This window comes from Leopardus geoffroyi, chromosome B1, assembly GCF_018350155.1.
Source record: "Leopardus geoffroyi isolate Oge1 chromosome B1, O.geoffroyi_Oge1_pat1.0, whole genome shotgun sequence".
Taxonomy (NCBI): Eukaryota; Metazoa; Chordata; class Mammalia; order Carnivora; family Felidae; genus Leopardus; species Leopardus geoffroyi.
Window position 1 is genome coordinate 204784368 of NC_059327.1, and position 19664 is coordinate 204804031.

The window sequence follows — 19664 nt, forward strand, 5'->3', positions numbered from 1 at the left end:
AGGGGCGGGGTCGGGCCTGGAGGTTCGGGAATGGGGGAGCTCGCCACCCGCCCCCGAGGCGGGGTGGCGTGTCGGCCCTGAGGCCTGCCCGGGGGCTGGGTCGGGGCCGACCGGTTCCGGGGAGACGGACAGCCCGGGTGGCAGGTGAGGGGCGGAGCCGCAGGTGCCGCCGGACAGGTGCAGCCCTACAGGGGCGGGGCCGCGGGAAGAGGCTGAGCCCGCAGGTGAGGTGCAGAGAGGCTCCGGGCCGCGCGGAGGGCAGGGCTGCCCTTGCCTGCCCGCCTGGTCCGTTCCTCTCCCGGCCCGCCCCGCCCCGCCCGGGGTCTCCGCCGGCGTCCGGAAGACAGCCTCTCCCCCGGCGGCCAGGCCCCTCGTCCCGCGGGAGAGGCGCCCGGGACACGGGTGGTGGGAGGGGCGGGGGGCGGGGGGGGGTGGGGGGGTGGGACGCTGCCCGGCAGGCACTAGAGGGCGCTCCCGGCCCGCGCTCCGCCCGCCTCCGCGTTTCCTGCCTCCCGCCCCCCGCCCTCCCCCACCGGCTCCCTGCAGGGCTCCTCCCCCTCCCCAGGTTCCCGCCTCTCGCCCCCCCTCCCCCCGGCCCGGGCTCCCCCCAGGGCTCCCCGGTCCCCCTTCCCATCCGGGTCCCCCCCCCCCCCCGCCGCCCCGGGGCTCCCTGGCTCTCCCCGGGCTCCCGGCCCCCCTGCTCGCCGCAGGGCTCCCCGCCTCCCTGAGACTCCTTCCGCCCCGTCTCCGGGCTCCCCAGTCCCCTACCCAGAACCCCACTGGGCTAGGGCGCACGTGGTCCACGCCCTCACTGGCCTCCATCGCTGTTCCTGCCCCCAGCGCTCTGGACACAAAAAACATGGGCTCTCTGGCAGGCTGGAGGGGTGTGGGGAGTGCTTCCCTGAGTGGGGTCAAGGTATTGGGCGGCACCGGTTATCGGTTACCCGGAGGCAGGACCCTGGTAGCCTCGCCTGCTCTCCGGGAGGCCCCACAAACCCGTCACTCGTCACTCGTGGAAGGTGAGTTGAACTCAGCCACAGGGGAGCCAGTTTCTTAGAAGCCAGAGTAAAAAGCGCACAAAGCCCAGTGGCTAACCAGCTGCAGCCCTTCATGGTGAGACCTGACAATGTGAGGAGCCACAGGGGAGGGAGGGGCACGCGGTTGACAAACCCCTGGGGAGCTGGGGAGGGCTGGGCAGCGCTAGGCTCCAGAGAGTTCTGTGCGAGTCTGCGCACGGGCACCTGTCCCAGAACCCTCTTCAGTCTCACCGCCCGGCGGCGGCACCACGGTCTCCCTGAGAGTGAGTCTTCCCAGACTTGCCCCCCCCCCCCCCCGCGCTGCACTGCTGTGCGGGTGGGTGCCCCCTCCGTGGCCCCACTCCCTCAGACCCCGGAGCAGAGGGGGCCAGATCCTGTCACTGGGTCCTCAGTGCCCCCTGAGGGTCAGGGAGCAGCATCTGCCCAAAATCATAGGACAGGGGGGGGGGGGGGGCAGGCCAGGGATGGGGAAGGGAACGTCCAGGAGCAGGAGTATGGCCAGCAGAGTGGAGCCCACTGTCCCTGGGTCTGGTGGATCAGAGGCCAGGTGAGAGCTTTGCTTACATGTGGCTCCATGGGGGTGGGGGGTGGGGGGACCCACCTAGAAACCACCTCCCCCTCTCCAGCTGATTGGGGGGAGGAGGGGGAGGCCTCGGCCCCCAGAGCCCACGTGGACTCCAAGAGCTGGGGGCAGCCGGGGGCTTGGCAGGCCTACAGCCCCCCAAGGAAGGGGAGGCCCGCCCCGTGATGGTCTCATCGTCCCTCCCGTGGACACTACGGTGCCTGCACCCCCTGCCCTTGGGGACCTCGGACTGAGGCAGTGAAGGCCACCGGTGGTCCTAAGGCTCTGCCCTGCCGGGGCCGTGCCCCCGTGCAGCTGGACACACTGGACCACGCCGACCCTGGCTCTGCCCAGGGCTTGTCCTATCCCAGCCAGAGACCTGAGCTGGAAACCTGTGGAGGGCTTGTGACCCAGGCAGCCGGTGACCCCGCCCTCCTCCGGGGGCAGATGACAACCTGTCCCAGGTGGAGAGGACGACACTGCCTGGGGTTGCAGAAGGGCAGGAAACCAGAAAGCACAGAGCAGGGATGTGAACCAGTTGTCTCTGTTTATTTTTTGGAAAGCGCATCTGCCAGTTTGGGCCGACACCTTTGACCCCCATGAGGCTGGGGACCTGAGAACAGAGACCACCCTGGACCGCTGCCCGGCTGGCGGGCCGATGAGCAAGACAGCCACCCAAATGCGGGCCATTAACAGTACAAAAAGTAACAAAACTGAATTCACGGCTTTCTCTCCCAAGCTTTGAAAGGTAGCAGTCTGGGCTATAAAAAGTCTAAAAGCATTGCGTAAGAAGTGTTAAATCTACAGCAAATACATCTTGTAAAAACTCAATAAATTATATATATAGATATATATAAACTTGTAACATCTAATAACATCTGAACCTGCGTGCAGGGTTGCCCCCCCCCCCCGAAACTGCCTCCTCACTCAGAACACATGGCAATTAGAACTTGTATGAAAATACCAGCTTGCTTTGAAGTCCAAAAAATACATCTCCTAAAGAAAAACCCTATAGAAACCTAATTCCCCTGTGAAAGAAGGCCAAAGGAAATAAAATATCCTCACTAGAATCACCTCAAACTATTAACGACCCTTAAGGGTGCAAGGGACCTGGCTGGGCTTTGGGGTGAAGCCCTTAGCGGGCCCTCTACATGAAGCAGGAACCTTCTCGGCTGTTAATAAGTTAAAACTGAGACCTCTCTGCCACGCGGCTGGCTGAACACTATGAGCACGGGGGGAGAGGGGCACAGGGCCGGGGGTTCTGGGGGTCGATAAATAGCTTTACAAATATACAATTTTTAAAACAAAACTGCGTTGCCAGAAAAGCCTCTCGATCTCCTGCTGGTTTTCGCGTTGATCTCAGCAGATCCCTCGGGAACCTCCCGGGCCGGCAGCTGCGCCTCCCTCCTGCACCCTCAGGGTCCCGTGCCCGTTTAGACCAGCCCTCCTCCCTCCGTATAGATATCTCTATATATACGTATGTGTAGATCCTGTACACAGCATCTATTTATATAAATGTACACTCATTTCTGGAACGAACCTCTCGACAGAAGTTAAAGCCTCCTGCCTTCAGGTACCCGTAATATTCAGTCTCCCAAGGAGCAGGGTGGGAAGTGGGGAGGCCTGGAGGTGGGGGGAGGCTGCGGGCTAGCACTCCCCCCCAGGCCCAAGGTGCCGATCGGGTGGGAGGTGTGTCATGGGGGGGGGCGGGGCGGGGGGAGGCTTCCCTGCAGGCTCAGCTTCGGCAAGTGGAGGGGCCTCGGTCCACACTGGATGCCAGAGCTTGGCCGGCCCCCCTCCCCCCCCCCCCCCAGTGCTCCCGGCGGGGCAGCAATGGGTGGGGGGAGCCTGGGGGAGGGGCCCCAGGGAGGAGCCCCTTTACATTCTACATTCGTCCCCCTGGTGCTGCCAGCACACGTGGCCAGGAGGTCATCATACAGCAGGGCGGGCACCCCAGGGACCCTGCGCCGGGGCACCGGGGGCCTCAAGACTCACGCGCTCACACACGCGCACACACACGAAGCTGTCTGTCCGTCTGTCCATCTGGCCCAGGTCTGAGGCCCAGGCCAGGGGGCCCCTGCGGTCGACGGCGGCACGGTGAGCTGGGGTCTGCTCTCACATTGGTGGGGGCTCGGCCTGCAGGCCGGCGGCCCTTCACGTCCGAGGGCCCCCGCCGCCGGGAGGGGCTGGAGGCAGCAGGTCGTGGGCAAACACAGAGTCGTCCCCCGAAGAGCTGGAGCTGGGGGTGTCCTGGCCGCCCGGCGAGTACTGCTCGAAGGGCACCGACAGGTCTAGGTATTCCTGCGGGGGGTGGGGGGGGGGGGAAACAGCCGTCAGGGCCACGCCCCCCACGTGCCCCCTCCACCCCCGCAAGGTGGGTGGGAGCCGCACTCACATCGGTGGACGTGACGGTGAGGATGCGGTCCAGGTCCTCCACCAGCTGCTTGAAGGTGGGCCTCTGCGAGGGCACCGCGTGCCAGCACTCCCGCATGATCGTGTACCTGGCCGGGCACTCAGGTGAGGCTCCGGGCCCGGTGCCCGCACGGCCCGGCCCGCGCTCGCTCCCCCCGCCCCCCGCCGCGGGCACCAAGGCCACGCCCCCCCGGGGCTCAACCGGGCAGCGGCCAAGGGGCCCGCGCACTCACAGGTCGTGTGTGCAGTTGGCCGGCTTGTCCATGCGGTGGCCCTCTTTCAGCAGCTTGAAGAGCTCCTCCACGGGGATGCCGGGGTACGGCGAGCCCCCCAGAGTGAAGATCTCCCAGAGCAGGACCCCGAAGGACCAGCTGGTGGGGAGCATGGCACCGTCAGCCCATCTGCCCTACCACCAGAGGTCCTGTGCCCTCTGCAGCCCGCCTGTCCCAGAGGCACCCCGCTGGCAAGAAGGGAAGATCGGCCACAGGAGCCACCGCTGGGGCCCCCCCGCCCTGCGTCCCACGCGGCCCGCCCGCCCCGGCCCTACCACGTACACGTCACTCTGGTGGGTGTAGACTCGGTCAAACAAGGCCTCGGGTGCCATCCACTTCACGGGCAGCCGGCCCTGGGAGGGCGAGGCGGGGAAGGGGGGGCACGTCGGCCACCAGATGCCCTCCTGGTGCCTGGGGCTGCCTACTCCGCACCCCCCCTCCCCCAGCCAGGCCCACTCCGCACCCCCCTCCCCCTCCCCCCCTCCCCACTCAGCGGCCCTCCCCCAGCCAGGCTCACATTGGTGGTCTTTTTGTAGTAATCAAGGTTGTGCACGTCGCGGGCCAGACCAAAGTCCGCAATCTTCATCACGTTGTCCTCGGTCACCAGCACGTTGCGGGCCGCCAGGTCCCTGTGGATGCACTAGGGGCGGGAGGGGGCAGGGCTGAGGCTCCCGCCAGGCCCTGACCCGCCCCCCCCCCCCACCTCCCCTGCAGGCCAGGGTGCCCTTATCGGCCCCCTCGTGGGCCCTGCCCCCCCCTCCCCCCGCTCACCTTCTGCGAGGCCAGGTACTCCATGCCACGCGCCACCTGGTAGGCACAAGACACCAGGTCCTTGCAGGTGAGTTGCTCCTCGGGCAGCTTGCACGTGTCGAAGGAGTAGTCCATGCCTGGCGGCCTCCGCGCCCGCAGGTACTCGCGCAGGTTCCCCTTGGCCGCGTACTCCACCAGCACGTACAGGGGCCCTGGGGGCCCAGGCGTCAGAGGAGGGCCCCGCCCCGCCGCCCCGCCGCCCCCACCCCTGCCCGCCTGCCCGCCCCCCGCAGCCTACCGCCCTGCGTGCAGGCCCCCAGCAGGTTGATGATGTTCTTGTGTCTGCCGATCATTTTCATCATCTCCATCTCCGACACCAGATCCGACAAGTCCTTGTCTGTGGCGTCGTCTGCACGGGAGGGCAGGCGCATCGCATCAGGCGCTGCCGCGCCGCCCCGCCCCCGGCCCCGCCCCTGCCCCCCCCCCCCCCAGGCTCCCCTCACCACATCCTTCCCTCCTCCCTCACCTTTCAGCATCTTCACGGCCACAGTGACAGGCTTGGCGGCCCGGTCCTTGTCAATGCCGATGGCCTCTGCCATGACCACTTGGCCAAAGCAGCCCTCCCCGAGAGGCTTGCCCAGGGTCAGCCTGGGGGCAGAAACCGAAAGGCAGTGAGCACCCACACCAGCTCAAGGCCCTGTACCGGACAGTCTTTGAGGCCTAGCGTCGCTGCCTCCAGGAAGCCCTCCACGCTTGCCCCCATGACTACTCATAGGATAAAGGACGTTGGTTGGCCAGCCTCTCACCCTGTGTGGGGCCATCCAGACGGCACTTTGCAAGGGGCGCCGACACCTCAGGAGCACCTGCCCCTGGCCCGGCCTCCTCTGGTCGATAGTTGCCACGCCATCAACGGCGTGGACTCCTACCCGACTCTGATCTGAGTCCGATCAGGTTTCTGAGTGGTGCCCCCTCCCCCGCCACAGGACCACACCCTGTGTGTGCCCCCACCCCCGCCGGGTCAGGGCCCCAGCCCCACTGACCGGGCCCTGGACAGCTCCCACTTGGGGTCGGCGGGCAGCTCGAGCTCGGAGACGTTGGCCAGCGCAGGACCCTCCCCGGAAGACAGCCGGGCGATTCGCACCAGCGGCGTGTTGGAGTTCATGGACGAGTTGGACTCCAAGGACACCTGCTTGGGTCGGCAGGGGCAGGTTGGTGCCAAGGGGCCGACCCACAGGGTCAGGGGGGAGGGTGAGACATGCCCCAGGGGTGGCGGGGCCGTGGCTTTGCCCACGCGGGCAGGGCTGCTAAGGGGTGGGGAGGGGGCATCTGACTTCCGCTCAGCCCTAAACGAAGGAAGGCCCTAGAAGTCCTACGCTGCAGGGTACCCCAGGCTCCTGGTGGAGCCCGCGCAGACCAGAGAAGGGGGCGGCTCAGCCACCGCGGAGACCTGCGTCCCCGGGAGGCCGCAGGCCTCCCGCACCACGGGGAGTCCCTGAGCTCAGGAGCCCAGAGGAGCGGGCCCCGGGGGGCGTCCGGGCGGCTCGGAACCCGGTAGCTACTTTCTGTTACCTGTCGCTTGAGTGGAAAGCGGGAGACCTTGTGCACGGTGGGCGAGCCCAGGCCCTTCTTCGGGGGACTGTGCAGACGGCACAGTGTCACGGCGGCCACCACCAGGATGAAGAGGAGGAAGCCCGCCCCGTAGCTGAGGACGCCCGCATACACGCTGCCAGCCGCGCCGGCCTCCAGCAGCTCCTCCTCGGCTGCAAAGACACCGTCGCTGCAGGCCGGGCCCCGCCTCCCGGGAGCCCCCGAGGGCCGGAGCCCCAGGCGCGGCGGGAGTGGGGGACAAGGGGCTCGGACCCCTGGTGGGGACGCCGAGGCCTCAACGTCCGCCTCCCTGAGGGTCCGCGGTCAGAAACGCCGGGTCAGGAGGGACGCACCCAGGAGAGCGAGAGCCCAGCGGAGCCGGCAGCGTTGACGCCCGCCACCCGGGGTGACACCGGAGCCGCCACACGGCCTGCTGGGGACCGAGCTGGGCGGGGGGGGGGGGGGGCTCGAGGGAGGCCCCTCGGAGGCAAGACGGCACGTGCACTTTATCCCCACACCAGCCCCGGCCAGGAGCTCTGCAGAACGAGGTGGCCACGAACCACGGCGTCCCCCGCCTGCCCTCGGCAGCTCCGGTGTGACCCAAGCCAGCGACCCCGAGAGGACAGGGACAGAGCAAGCAGCAGCAGGAGCCAGTACCTGGCAGCACCACCAGCCACGCAGAGTGATGGGAAAACCCGATAGAATTGCCCGCCAGACACGTGTACTCCCCCGCGTCCTCAAAGGTGACATTGCGCAAGGACAGAACCTCTAGCTCCTTGTCGGTGCTGTTAGCGCCCGCCGTCTACAAAGAGAGAACAGAGCGCGATAGGCGAGCGCCAGCACCTGCCACGGGCACCACAGCCACAGTCCACACGGCGACGGTCCAGCCAGGCTGCAAGGAAAACGCCGCCGCCACCGCCACCACCACCACCGCGGCCGCGGCCGCGGCGCCACGGGTCCTCCGCCTCGTGCGTCCACACAGAGCCCGAAGCCAGTCCCTCCACCGGCGAGTCCTCTGTCCCAGGCGAGCGCCAGGCGTGCGGCCGGCAGCGCTGCACAGACGCGGCATGCGGGGTGAGCGCGTGTACGGGGCGGGGGCGGGGGCGGGCGGGGGGCGCCGGCGGACGGACACGCGCACGCGCACGCCAACGGGGGGCGAGCGGGCAGCGGAGCCAGGGGCAAGCGAGGGTGAGACAGACGTACAGACGCGCGCACACGCACGCACACGCGGGGGAGGGTGGGGCGGAGGCTCACAGAGGGCAGCGGCCCCTGCGGGGGCTGGAGGCCTTCTGGGGGTGCGTGTAGGGCACAGGCAGGGGCAGCACAGGCCGCGGGGGCTCGAAGCGGGCGGTCACAGTGGAGGCCAGAGGCACCGGCACTGCAGAGGTGGCTCCGGCCGGAGCGCCATGCGAGCCGCAGGGCAGGGAGCGAGCAGGACGGGGGCGCACGGCCAGGGCGTCGGGAGCTGGAGCTCGGCGTGCCAGACAGCGTGGGACAGAGTCGTTACCTGCTTGGGGCCCGTGGACACGCAGCCAAAAGGCCTTCTCAGCCACGCCTATGAAATTGGAGGCTCGACAGAGGTACTCGCCCCCGTCACGCTCGGACACATTGGCCAGGCGGAGGCGCGCGTCGGCCTCCACACTCTCACTGATCCAGGACTGCGGGGACAAGAGACCCGGCTCAGGCGCGCCCTTGGCAGCCTGGCCGGGCACAGAGTGGCCGTGCGGGAGCAGGCCCCTGGCGCAGACCCCGCCACGAGGGTGGCCCTCAAGGAACGGAGCGGGGGCTCGGCGAGGGCAGCCAGCAAGGCTGCCTGCGGGAGGCGGTGGCGGGCTGTGGTTTCACAGGAGGCCCCTTCCCCGCGTCCACCCACTACAGCCCCCCTAGTGCGGCCCCGCAGGCGCCCCTCGGAGAGGCCCTCCTGGGCTGGCACTCAGCCTGCCTATCCCTGGGCTCCGGGCTGGGCCTGCCGTGACGGTGCCCGGCTCACGGTGAGCGTGTTCCCACGAGTGCAGAGAGATCACCCACCGGGGCCACGGCAGCCTCCCCAGGCAGATCTGGACCCCTGCTCTCAGCCCAGGCGCCTGGCCCCCCACGCCCCCACCGGCGGCCGACGTCTCTCTTCGGGCTGAGTGTCGCAAGCACCCCAGCTCCGGCGGCCCACCCCACCCTGGGGCCGTGAGAACCAAGCTGAGGCTGCCCCAGGCGAGGGCCGAGGGAGCCAGGCGGGCAGCGAGCCGCGCTGCACAAGCACTGACACAGCCCGCTCAGGGTGACACAGCCTGATCCCTGATCGGGGCGGCTGGAGGAGCCTCGGCCTGCACCTGGGGCCCAGAGCTCGCCCGGGGGCCTAGGCTGCCACCTGCCTGCCCCCCGGGCCCCTGAGCTTGAGCCCGGCCCAGGGCGCTGCCTGCAGGCCCACCCTCAGAGCAGAGGGGGAAACTGAGGACTCACTGCGGGGCCGTGTGCTGCCCGCCCGACATGCTGGGACCCAACCCAGACTCCCCAGCCAGCCCCCGGCCCCCAGCCCCCTCCGGCCCCCGGCCCCCGGCCTGCCAGTGCCGGGCCCGAGCCCTCCGCCGCTCCTTCCCCGACGGTCCGATGCCTGGGCCCCACCCGCCGACCCCGTAACCCAGTCCCCGGCCACAGGGGGCCAGCAGGGCCAGGCCCAAGGGCCCGGGCTCGGCCGGTGGCGGTACCCACCTTGAGCACGGTGACGTAGGGGGTGCCGTCGGGCCCCACTTTGCTGCCGTTCACTTCCACGTGCTTCAGCCACTGGATGTGGGGCTGGGCATCGCTGTATACCTTGCAGTGGAACTCAACGTCGCTGCCCAGCACCGCCGTCTGGTTGGCCGGCAGCCCCGCCTGCAGGATGGGCCGGTGCGGAGAGCGCTCTGCGGGCAGGGCACACGGGGCTCAGGGGCCGCTCAGGCCGAGCCGTCTGGCCGCCCCGCCCCGCCCGCGCCGGGCCTCACCCAGCACGTCCAGGGTGTAGGTCTGTCGGATGCTGCCGAACTTGTTCTCGACAATGCACGTGTAGTTGCCGCGGTCCGACGGGACCACGCTCTCCATGACCAGGCTCCACTGCTGGTGTCGCAGCTGCGGGCGGGCACGCGGGTGAGCAGGCGGCAGCCCGAGGCCCCCACCGGCCGGCGCCACCCGCCGCCAGGCCCACCTTGATGCCCCCGATGCGGTGCTCCCCCCGGAACTCCTTGCCGTTCTTCAGCCAGGAGATGGACGGAGTGGGGTTGCCGGCAGCCGGGCAGCGGAAGCGGACGGTGTTGGCGGCCGGCACAGCCAGCAGCTTCTTGTCCATCCGCTCGGGCCGCGTCCAGTAAGGGGCCCCGGCTGGCAGAGGGGCACGCGAAGGCCGTAAGCAGGCTGCGAGCAGGGCACACCTGACCCCCCCCCCCTCGGAAGCTGTCCCACCACCCACCCCTCCAGCCTCAGTTTCCTCCCTTGCACAGAGAGTGTCGGATTTTGGGGCCCCCCGCCTTGGCGGGACAAGGCTCCCGCCGACCCCAACACCGCCTCCCAGCATCCTCGAAGCCAAGCCACACAGCCCCTCCTCTCCCTGTCCGCTGCCCCCAAGCACCCACACCAGCCAGGAGGGCCCAAGGGTCCAGGATAATACACCCTCACTCGGGAGCCTTCAAGACACAAGGGTATCTCCCAGGGGAGCACCCAGACACCCAGGGAGGCACCCACAGGGCAGGCCCGCTGAGGGGAGACCGGGCCAGCAGAGGAACCGGGTCAGCCCAGGTCACAGAGCCCAGCCGGATGGACCAGGGGCCGGGCTGCGGAAGCAATTTACCGGGACGTGAGGCCCAGCCACCTGGAGAGCCCAGAGTCTTGAAGGTGGCCAGACTCTGAGACCGAGTCACCCTCTCTAGCACTCCAGGGTCTGCTGGGCAGTGGGAGGGGCCATGGTGACACGGCAGTGACGTGGCACGTGGGAGGCCCTGCCTCCTTCCTGGTTCTCAGGGTTGTCCCTGCCCCCACCCTAAGTGGTTTCCATCCTTCTTTGGAGCTGAGGTGGGGACCGCATTCCTGCCACGGGAAGTGGGCAGGCAACCCCCGGACAGGGAAGGGACACAGCGCACCCCTCACCCCCAACCCCTGCCGCCTCCAACACAGCCACCTCGCAGAGGAGGGTGCTGAGGCCCAGGCCGGGGGCACTCCGGGGGCAGAGACTCTGGGGTGACCCAGGGTGCCCTGCAGGCCCAGACGATGGTGGCTGAGCACGGCTAGAGACACTGCCCTTGGAGAGCAGCCCTGCCTGTGACCCCCAGAGCCCCTAAGCCCACCAGGTTTGGGAGGGGGGGTGGTCAGAGGGACCAGGAGCACTGGGCCTGGAGTTTTGCTCTAAACTTCCCGGCAGCCAAAGGAAAAAGGGAAAAGAGAAGAAACCCAGCGGCCCCTCAGCTTTCCTGCCTATCTCAGAGCCCAAGGCAGAGCTGCTACATGAGTCTCCTGGCACCTGACTCCTCTCCCGTGTCCCCACCCAGCTCTGTGTCCCTGGCCGGCCCCTCCTCACCTCTTTGCCCGCTAGACCCCACAGGGCCCCCCAACCATGTCCCACATCTCTCGGCCTGGCTAACCGGGCTCCTCGGAAACAGCCCACTGCCCCTCCCTGCCCCCCGCCCCCCACGACAGGCAAGGTGGCCCCGCCACCGTCCAGGCTGGAACACCCCAGTGGCTGCCGCCCCTCCTGCTCTCCTGCACCCGTGGCCTGTCACCAGCACGTGCTACGGTATCCCCTGTACCATCAACACCTGCCCAAACCTGGTGTCCCTGGCGCCCACGGCCACCCTCCTCCCCCACCTCCTGGGCCCCCGACCCCTTAGCCCACTGGCCCCACAGCAGCCCCCTGAGCCCCCTGCCCTGCTGCACTCACACCCGGCACAGGCCACCTCACCCGAGGCCGCAGCAGCCTCCTCGCCGCTCCTCAAGTCCCGTGCAGCACGGTCCCCCCTCCCCCAAGCTGGGGCGCACAGGCCCAGGGCTCGCTCGAGGCCACCTCACCCCGAGGAAGACCCCGCACTCGGTGGGACCCTGGGGAGGTGGCCCCCAGGCCTCAGTCTCCCACCTGCCTGTGAGCAGGAGGCCCCATTCCCAGGGAGCACGGGGCTTGGCAGATAGGAAGGCGGGTCCCCAGCCCTGACTCGCCCTGCGTGCCTGGACCCCAGGCTCACCTGTGTCCTCAGCCTCATCCTCTCCGTCTTCGTCATCCCCGGAGGACGGGGCATCTGAAACGCAGGCAACAGAGCGTGTGGTCGTGGGACAGGTGCCCCTCGCCGTGTCTCCCGTGCGGCACCCTCCTCTCTACCAGGGACCACCGAGACCCCCAACGTGGGGAGCTGCAGAGCACCGCCCCGAGACACCCCCCCCCGGCCACTCAGGGAGCTCGGAGGACCCCGGCGGGCACGTACCTGTCACGCGCACGCTGAAGTCGCATAGCACGCGCTGGGTAAGCCGCTGCCGGCAGCTGTAGGCCCCCGCGTCCTCGTGGGAGGCGTTCAGCACCTGCAGCCGCTGAGGCCCCACCAGGATGCGGTCTGAGGGCGCCAGCCCCACACCGTCCTTGACCCAAACGCTGGGCCCTGTGGGGCCACCTGCAGGCAAGTGGCAGCTCAGCTCCACGGTGTCCCCGCTGCCAAAGACCAGCTGCTCCTGCGGGCCGGGCTCAGGTCCCGGGGCCTCTGTAGGTGATATGGATGTGACCCTAAGGCAGGAGCCCCCAGAGCGGGAGCACCGGGCGCCCGGCACCCCGGGAGGCACCACGGCGTGCCCACTGCATCGACACGCGGTGGAGGCCGCAGGGAGGGGGCTCAGCGAGGGCCCACATGGCCCCACACGAGGGAGGGACCCGTGTCCAGAACCTGTGGTCCTGCAGAGTGCCCCATGAAGGGCGGGGGGCGGAGGGGGACAATGTTTTCCGGCCGGTCGCCGGAGCGCTGACATAGACCACGCGCATGTGAACAGACGCATGCGGCCCAGCGCACACCCATCAGAACATGCGTAAGGGCGCTGAAAATCCAAATTTCAGTGTAAGTCTTCTTCTTTGTTTTTCTTTTTTTTAAGTTTATTTACTTATTTTGAGAGAGAGAAAAAGAGAGACAATCCTAAGCAGGCTCTGCCCTGCCACCACGAAGCCACACGAGGGGCTCGAGCTCACGACTGTGCCATCACGACCTGAGCTGAAGTGAACAGACGCTTGAGCTACCGAGCCAGCCAGGCGCCCCCTCCTTGGCCTTGCTCATAACCATTTAGAAACGCAAATTCCATCCCAAGCTCACAGGCAGTGCCTCACACACCTCCGGCTGAAGCAGAGGCTGGAGGCAGGGACGCTGGGCTGGGGACAGGGGCGATTTGCCCCAGGAGGATGGGACCCACTCGACGCCCCCCTCCCCCCCCCCCGCCACTCTCATCCTGGCTTCGAAGGCAGTTCCGGACCGGAGAGCAGACGCTCGGCCTCACGAGAATGGGGCCGGCACTGGCCATGGGCTGGTTACCAAGAGCCAGCGCATCCCGCGGGGCGGGTCAGGGCGGGGGCTCTCCGGGACGAGGGACAACCGCACCGTGACTAGAGAGAAGGGTCTTGCACGCGAGCGACACCTCAGTGGTACACCGAACACACAGTAAGAAGCAGGTCGTAAATAGGATACTATGTCTGGACAGCGGTGTCTCACAGGCCCGTGGGGGGAGGGGACCTGGGACTCCCATTTCACAGCCGAGGACACGAGCTGCGGGAGGTGGGACTTGTCCAGACTGAGCCAGCGAGCAGGCCAGAGCAGGCCGAGGTGCCCTGGCCCACCTCACCGTGTACACGCCACGTTGGGGTAGAGGAAGGAGCCTTGCCACGGGCGGGAGTCCACCGGAGAGCCCCGGGGTCCCGCACCGCTGCCCCGCGGCTGCCTACCTCTCAAGGGGCCGAGGCCTGAGATCCAGGCACACATCACTGGCGGGGCTATCACCCCCAGGCCTCCCTGCCAGGGCCGGACAATGCCCGGCGGGCAGCCTGGGCTTGGGGCCCGGGACAGGGGTGGGTGGTCCCAGCGCCCAGGCCTCCTTCCCCAGACCCAGCTGGGTCAGTGACATCATCACTTGTCATTCTGCCGACGCGTGGCCTAGATTCGAGGGCCCAGCTGCCCGCTGTTAGCCACACCGGCCCCTGGCTCCCTGGACAGTCCCAATTCTGCCCACCCACTTCAGGTGGCCTCACCAGCCCCGTGCCCACCGGGAGGGTCTCTCAAGTACCTCTGAGCCTGCGTCCCTGAGGGCCCCACTGTCGGAGGACTCCTGACCCGACCTCCAGCCCCTCGGTCCCGGCCACTGTGTCCTGTGGGGACCACCCAGTGCTGGGAGCGGACTGAGGCCCCCCAGAAGGCGGAGAACAGGCCGGCCATGGCAGCCTCAGCCCCAGGCCCCGGCCCAAGGGCAACAGTTGTTGGTTCCGGTTTGGTCTGGGCAGCGTCAGCAGGTCAAGCCATCCACACAGTATATTCACTTCAAGCCGGTCCAGTGTGGGATTGACGGACACAGAGCAGCCCCGGGGCCAGCCATGCCTGGCAGCCGTCCGCTGGTGGGCGGAGGGAGGTGGGGGACGGGACACCCCTGGACCAGGGCAGAGACTGGCAGAAATCTCTGCCTCCAGTAGATCTGATCCACCAGGCCCACCCTGAGCCACGGGAGACCCTGGGGGTGTCCCACCTGTGGCGTGAGTGGGTGGTGTCAGGTAGGGGGACAGAGAGCAGGCAGGACTCCAGGTGACAGGCATGAGCGGATGCTAAAAGTCACGGTCTGGCTGCACTCGGGCAGTGGCTGGGGCATGTGCCGCTCGGCCCCAGGAAGGGGTCTTTCCCGATCAACAAAAGGGGGCTCTGGGGCCCACACACACTAGAGGACGGAAGTCCTACGTGCCACGGCAGGTGCCCACATGCCACTGAGGGGGGTGAGCACAGGCGGAAGGCCTGACCCTGTGGGTCCCACGGCGCCTCCTCCTGGCTGCCACCCCCGCCCCGGTGTGGGCCACACGCCAAGTGCAGCCCACAGGCACAGCCAAGGACTACTGCGTCCTGGATGGGCCCAGCTGGGCTTGCGGGGATGTCCCCAGTCAGTGTCCTCCTGACTGTTACTAACTGGCCTCATACCCCAATTTCCCCCACTGTGGCACAGGGCAAAAATCCCACCCGCGGGCCAGGGAGGCCACCAGAAGCGGTTTAAAGTGCTGGAGGGGCACCTGGGTGGCTCAGTGGGTTGAGCGTCCGACTTGAGCTCCGGTCACGATCTCGCGGTCTGTGGGTTCGAGCCCCGTGTCAGGCTCTGTGTGGACAGCTCGGAGCCCGGAGCCTGCTTCGGATTCTGTGTCTCCCTCTCTCTCTGCCCCTCCCCCGCTTGTGCTCTCTCTCTCTCTCTCAAAAATAAATAAAGGTTAAAAAAAATTCATTTAATAAGTAAATAAATAAAGTGCTGAAGCATGCGACAGCCAGGCTGAGAGATGCCACCAGGCTGTGGTCAGGGTCAAGCCTCCCCCAGTGTGTGGGGGGGAAGGGGGGAGGTACAGGGATCCTCAGAAAGGCCTTCGGGGTGACCCCAGAGAGCACCCAGCAAATTCAGACCTGATTCCAAGGAACCACTGGAGCTGGCAGCTCCCGAGGGATTTGGGTTTTGGGGCGGAATGAGGAACAAAGCGTTCCGGTTCAGGGTGCGTGGTGAAGCTTTCCACTCTTTCCGGGGGGTGGGACCGGCTGCCAGGGACGTGCTTTAAAACAGCCCAAGGGGGGCGCTGGGCAAGCTCGGTTTGTTAGGTGTCCAACCCGATTTCAGCTCAGGTCATGATCCCATGACACTGCGATCGAGCCCCGTGTCGGGCTGGGCTGCACGATGACAGTGCAGAGACTGCTTGGGATCGTCTCCCTGTCTCTGCCCCTCCCTCACTCGCTCTGTTTCTCAAATAAATAAACATTTAAAAAAAGTCCAAGAAAGGAGGGGTGTCTCAAAGGGACCTCAAGTCAAGGGAGAGGATCTGATCTTCCAACCTCCCCACCTGGAAACTTTCTGAAAAGTTTCATAACCAAGGAAAAAAAGGGGGATTTGGAAACCCAGCAAGCTAATGTGGGCTTACAGGATTATCCAGCCTAACTTTCCCAGAACCCTGTGAGTATCGTCCTCACACACACAGGTGAGGACCCCCAGCAAGATCGAGAGTCGGGAGCTCCCCTCCCATCCAGAAGAGACTCTGGGAATTGCTTACTCACTGGTAAATCGCTCAGGCCTGCCTGGCTGCCCCCCCCCCCAGCCTGTCCCTGCCAGGGCTCCAGCTCCCCTATAGTTTCAGTTGTGAACCAGGGCACAGCCAGGCCCCAGATCCGTCCCAAGGAAGACCTGAGGGCCCTGCAGGGGTGCTTCTCAGCTCCGTGCAGGGGCTCAGTGCAGCTGAGGCCAGAAGTCCAGCCTGGGCTCAACCAGGTTAATGAACCACCCAGGGCTCAAAGTCCAGCCCTGATGAAGGGGTGGGGGAGGCTGCAGCCAGTGCTTTTGTGGGAAATGCCCTGTGCCCCCCAAGAGACTCCTCCCCGTTGGGTGGGCTCAGACTGCAGGGCACGTGGCACACGCCCCTCCCCCCCCCCCCCATCAACCTCCCTGAGCAAGCCCCTCACACAGAACACTGGCCCCATGTGGACATGAAGGCTGCCCAGGTCAGTCCAGGGGCCAACACCTTCCCCACCTTGACCCCAGCGGACTGTGGCGTTTTAATTTGTTTCCTGGCGAAAATGTCAGCTGGAACCTCTAAGTTTCTTCGTGTTTTTGCTGTCTGGTTCATCTACTTAAAGAAATGGTTTAAGTATACTGACCCATGTATTCAGTACGGATAAGGAGGTTGGGGGGGGGGGGTCACCTATGCTCTGGTGGAGGAAAAAGTCCCTGTACCTCCCACCCGCCACCCCTGGGGTCCCTCCTGCTACTGTGCCCCAGGCCTGCATCCAGTGGGGGCACCACAGGCTTTGCGCCCCAGGACCGGCCTCCCGCGGACTGCCAGTTCCCAGAGGGGGGGGGGGGTGGAGGGCCCCGCACGCCGCAGGGGGTCCAGGCGAGGGCCCGGAGCCCCGCCCGCCGCCCCCTCCGCCCCCTCCTTCGCCCCCTCCTCGGGGCTAGTTGACATTCCTCGGCCGTAGGGAGTAATATCTTTATCTGAATGCGAATGCTAATTCGGGGCTCCCCCCGCGACCGCCTATTCGGCGCCCCTGGAAGCTGGGGCCGCCTAAGCAGGCGCTAAAAGCGCGCGCTGACCTCGCGACGGCCTCTGTCACGCCGCTGAATGACACACGCATTCAAGCGCCAGGCCCACTTCATTCATAAAAAAATGACATTGTTCCGGGAGGCTGCAGCCGCCGCCGGAGCAGGGGGCGCGGGGGCGCAGGGAGGGGCGGGCCGCCATCTGCCTCCGTCCCGCCCGCGGCCGCCGCCTCCCTGGCACGGCGCGCCCGCCGCCGCTCAGCTCACACCTCCCCGCGAGGCCGCCGCGGCCGCCATCAATGCGCGGTCTGTGGCCGCGCCGGGTACAAAGGAGCGGCTGTTCGGGTCTCGCCCGGGTGGGGCGTGAGCTCACCGGGAGAGGGCCTCCCTCCGCGCGGCCGCCGGGACGCAGCGGGGCTGCGCGCGCCCCGGGGCCCGCGGCCGCCGCCCCCGCACGCCGCCCCCTCGCGGGCGCCCCGGGAGCCGGGAGCCCGGAGCCGGGAGGCGCGCGTGCGGGGCTGCGGCTCCCGGGGCGCCCGGCGGGGGGCCGCGCGCGCCGCACCTCGAGGGCCTTGGCGCGTGTGCGGGGCGGGGCCTGGCGGGCCGACGCGCCCCCGCCCCTCCGCGCCGCTCGCCGACCCCCGACGTGCACCGGCCCTGGGCAGTCCGCCGGCGTCCGCGGCTCCCCGTCCCTCGGACAGCGGCCAGGCGTTCGGCGCGCGCCCTGGGGCGGGGAGGGAGGCAGACGCTGTCACCCACCCGGCAGGGTAGCAGGGCTGGGAGCGGAGGCACCAGACGCCGCGGCCTCGTCACGCGGCCCGCGGGGGGCGGGCAGGGCCCCGGTGGCAGGCTGACGCACTCTCACACCCTCCCTCCGAAATGCGGTCTCCCGCTCGGGCCGAAGCCGGCCACGAACCCGGACGGAGGCGGGCAGGGGCTGCGGCGCCGACAATAGGAACTTGCCGTCAGTGAGAACCCGCAGAACAACAATGGGAATCACCGCGGAAACGTAGCCCCCGCGCCCTCCGGGTGATGCCCGGGATCACGCTGCGCCGCATTAGGAAACCGCGGGGGGCGGTGGCCGCGGACTCCACGGTCGCGTTCAGCTGCCCGCCGCGGCCTCGCACTTGGGTGGGAGCCCTGAGCCTCCAGGGGCCCCACAAACTGCCGCGCCAGCTCCGGCCCGGATCTCCGGGGAGCGAGGGCGGCAGGAACCCGGACACGGGCTCCGCGGTGCCAGCCCAGGGCGCACCCTCGGGCCCACTCAGACCCGGCGCCCCAGACCCACCCAGGAGCCCTTTCCTGGGCCCCGACGCCCCTCGCCGGTACCCGTCGGGTCCTTCCGTACCTGCCGCTCTCCGCACGACGCGCTGCTCCATGCCGGGGGGCCCCGAGGCGGCGCCGGTCACGACCGCCACGGCCACGCAGAACGCGAGGGCGCGAGCCAGGGCGCCCATAGTGGGGGCGGGGGCTACGACGTCCTCAGGCGGCGCGCGCGGGCATGCTGCCCCCCATGGCCCCGCTCTGGCACCGGCGGGAGGAGGGCGCCGCTAGGCAGTCTGCGGGAGGAGGCGGGCAGCTCGTCACCCCGGAGGATCCGGGGCGCGCAGGGGCGGAAGCGGCGGTGGCTGGGCTCCTGCGCCCCGGCTCCTCCGACCCCCGGCCGCCCCGCCCGCCGCCGCTGCCGCCGCCCAGGGCTCCCGGGCCGCCTGGCGCCGGCCGCCTCCTCCCCGCCGCGGTCCCTCCCTTCCTCCCCCTTCCCTCCCTGACTTCTGCAGAGCCCTCCCAGGGCGGCGGCGGCGGCGGCGGCGGCGGCGGCAAACTTTCCAGAGCGGGAAGCCTGCGCCCCGGCCGGGCCCCGCCGCGGAGACCGCTCGGGACGTGAGCCCGCCGCGCGCTCCGGCCTCGCCGCGCGCCCGCCTCGTCCCCTCCGCGCCCGCGCACCGACCTGGCGGCCGCTGGCGCCCACTCGCTGCCCGCGGCTCTTGCTCCGGCTCCTTGTCCGCCGGCCGGACGCCTGCGCCCCGTGCCTCCAGCGTCGGCTCGCCGGTGCGTCCGTGCGCCCGGCGGAGCAGGATCGCGCGGCGCCAGCTGTCCGCACCGCCGCCGCCGCCGCCACCGCGCACTGAGCCCGGGCCGCCAGGCGCGCGGCAGCCAGCGGGGGCTGGCCCGCGGCCGCCACGCCCCCAGCCCCGCCCCGCCCCGGCCACGCCCGCCCGGACTCGCCGGGCGCGGGACACGCCCCTCCCCTGAGATGGCCCGGAGGCGGGGCCGCGGCTCGCCTGGCCCCCGCCCGCGGAGGGGATTAGAGGGGGCGGGGCCGGGCGGGGGCGCCGGGCGGTCTCGGAGGGCGTGGGAGCCGGGGCTGGACGCGCGAGGCCCCCAGTCGCACTACTGGGCCCCGCGAGCGCGCAGAGGGGCCGAGCGCGGACCCTTAGTTGCGCCGCGCGCAGCCCCGGGTGCCACCCTGCTGCCTGCCCATCGGGGCCTCGTGTCAGGGAACCCGGGGACGTAGAGAGGGCGTTGCGGTAGGTGAAGCCCGTCCGAGAGGCTTCACGGAGAGGGAGCTGCTCACGCTGAACCCTGAGGTGTGAACAGCCAGTCCTCAGGTGGAAAAGCGCGGAGCGGCATCGAAGCAGGCGGAACCGTGTGCGCAAAGGCCTGGGAGTGAAGGGCAGCTCTGCCTGTTTGCCTGGGGCTGAAATACGAGGGGGCTGTGGTCTCACTGCTGCTTTTATTAGGGGCCTGTGGTGCACTTGTAGCTAAGCTGCCTGAGTTCCCTGCCAAAGGGATCCTCACCCCCAA

The 19664-nt window shown here is 68.5% G+C and overlaps 1 protein-coding gene and 1 long non-coding RNA gene across 7 annotated transcripts; one reads left to right on the forward strand and one right to left on the reverse strand.

The window, feature by feature from the left end:
* The first annotated feature begins 653 nt into the window (after positions 1–653).
* On the forward strand, positions 654–2457 carry LOC123596282. Its single transcript, XR_006711643.1, has 2 exons — positions 654–1019; positions 2163–2457. It is a non-coding gene; the product is annotated as an uncharacterized LOC123596282 (long non-coding RNA).
* Positions 2128–19033, reverse strand: FGFR3 (fibroblast growth factor receptor 3). Of its 6 annotated transcripts, none has more exons than XM_045474814.1 (18): positions 18808–19006; positions 18208–18418; positions 12053–12322; positions 11816–11869; positions 9796–9968; positions 9596–9719; positions 9324–9514; positions 7278–7422; positions 6603–6793; positions 6074–6222; positions 5560–5681; positions 5332–5442; positions 5055–5245; positions 4801–4923; positions 4566–4636; positions 4245–4382; positions 3995–4100; positions 2128–3900 (listed from the first exon to the last, which is right to left on the reverse strand). In XM_045474814.1, the coding sequence occupies exons 2-18, from the start codon at positions 18314–18316 to the stop codon at positions 3754–3756; spliced, it is 2415 nt and encodes an 804-aa protein (XP_045330770.1). In that variant the 5' UTR covers positions 18317–18418; positions 18808–19006; the 3' UTR covers positions 2128–3753. The 6 variants fall into 6 exon arrangements, with proteins under 6 accessions (XP_045330770.1, XP_045330768.1, XP_045330771.1 ...); XM_045474812.1 differs by lacking the exon at positions 7278–7422 and adding an exon at positions 8128–8278 and having other exon boundaries at positions 6074–6219; positions 6597–6793; positions 18808–18998; XM_045474815.1 differs by having other exon boundaries at positions 6074–6219; positions 18808–18997.
* Positions 19034–19664: the final 631 nt, after the last annotated feature.

What these genes read in the sequence shown, in the direction of transcription:
- FGFR3 (XM_045474812.1), bottom strand. Translation starts at nt 18,316, where the DNA reads ATGGGCGCCCTGGCTCGCGCCCTCGCGTTCTGCGTGGCCGTGGCGGTC. An exon ending in AGTACCTGGCCTCGCAGAAG is followed by an intron (nt 4,924 to 5,054) that starts GTGAGCGGGGGG and finishes TCCCGCCCCTAG; the next exon opens with TGCATCCACAGGGACCTGGC. An exon ending in TCACCGTCACGTCCACCGAT is followed by an intron (nt 3,901 to 3,994) that starts GTGAGTGCGGCT and finishes CACCCCCCGCAG; the next exon opens with GAATACCTAGACCTGTCGGT.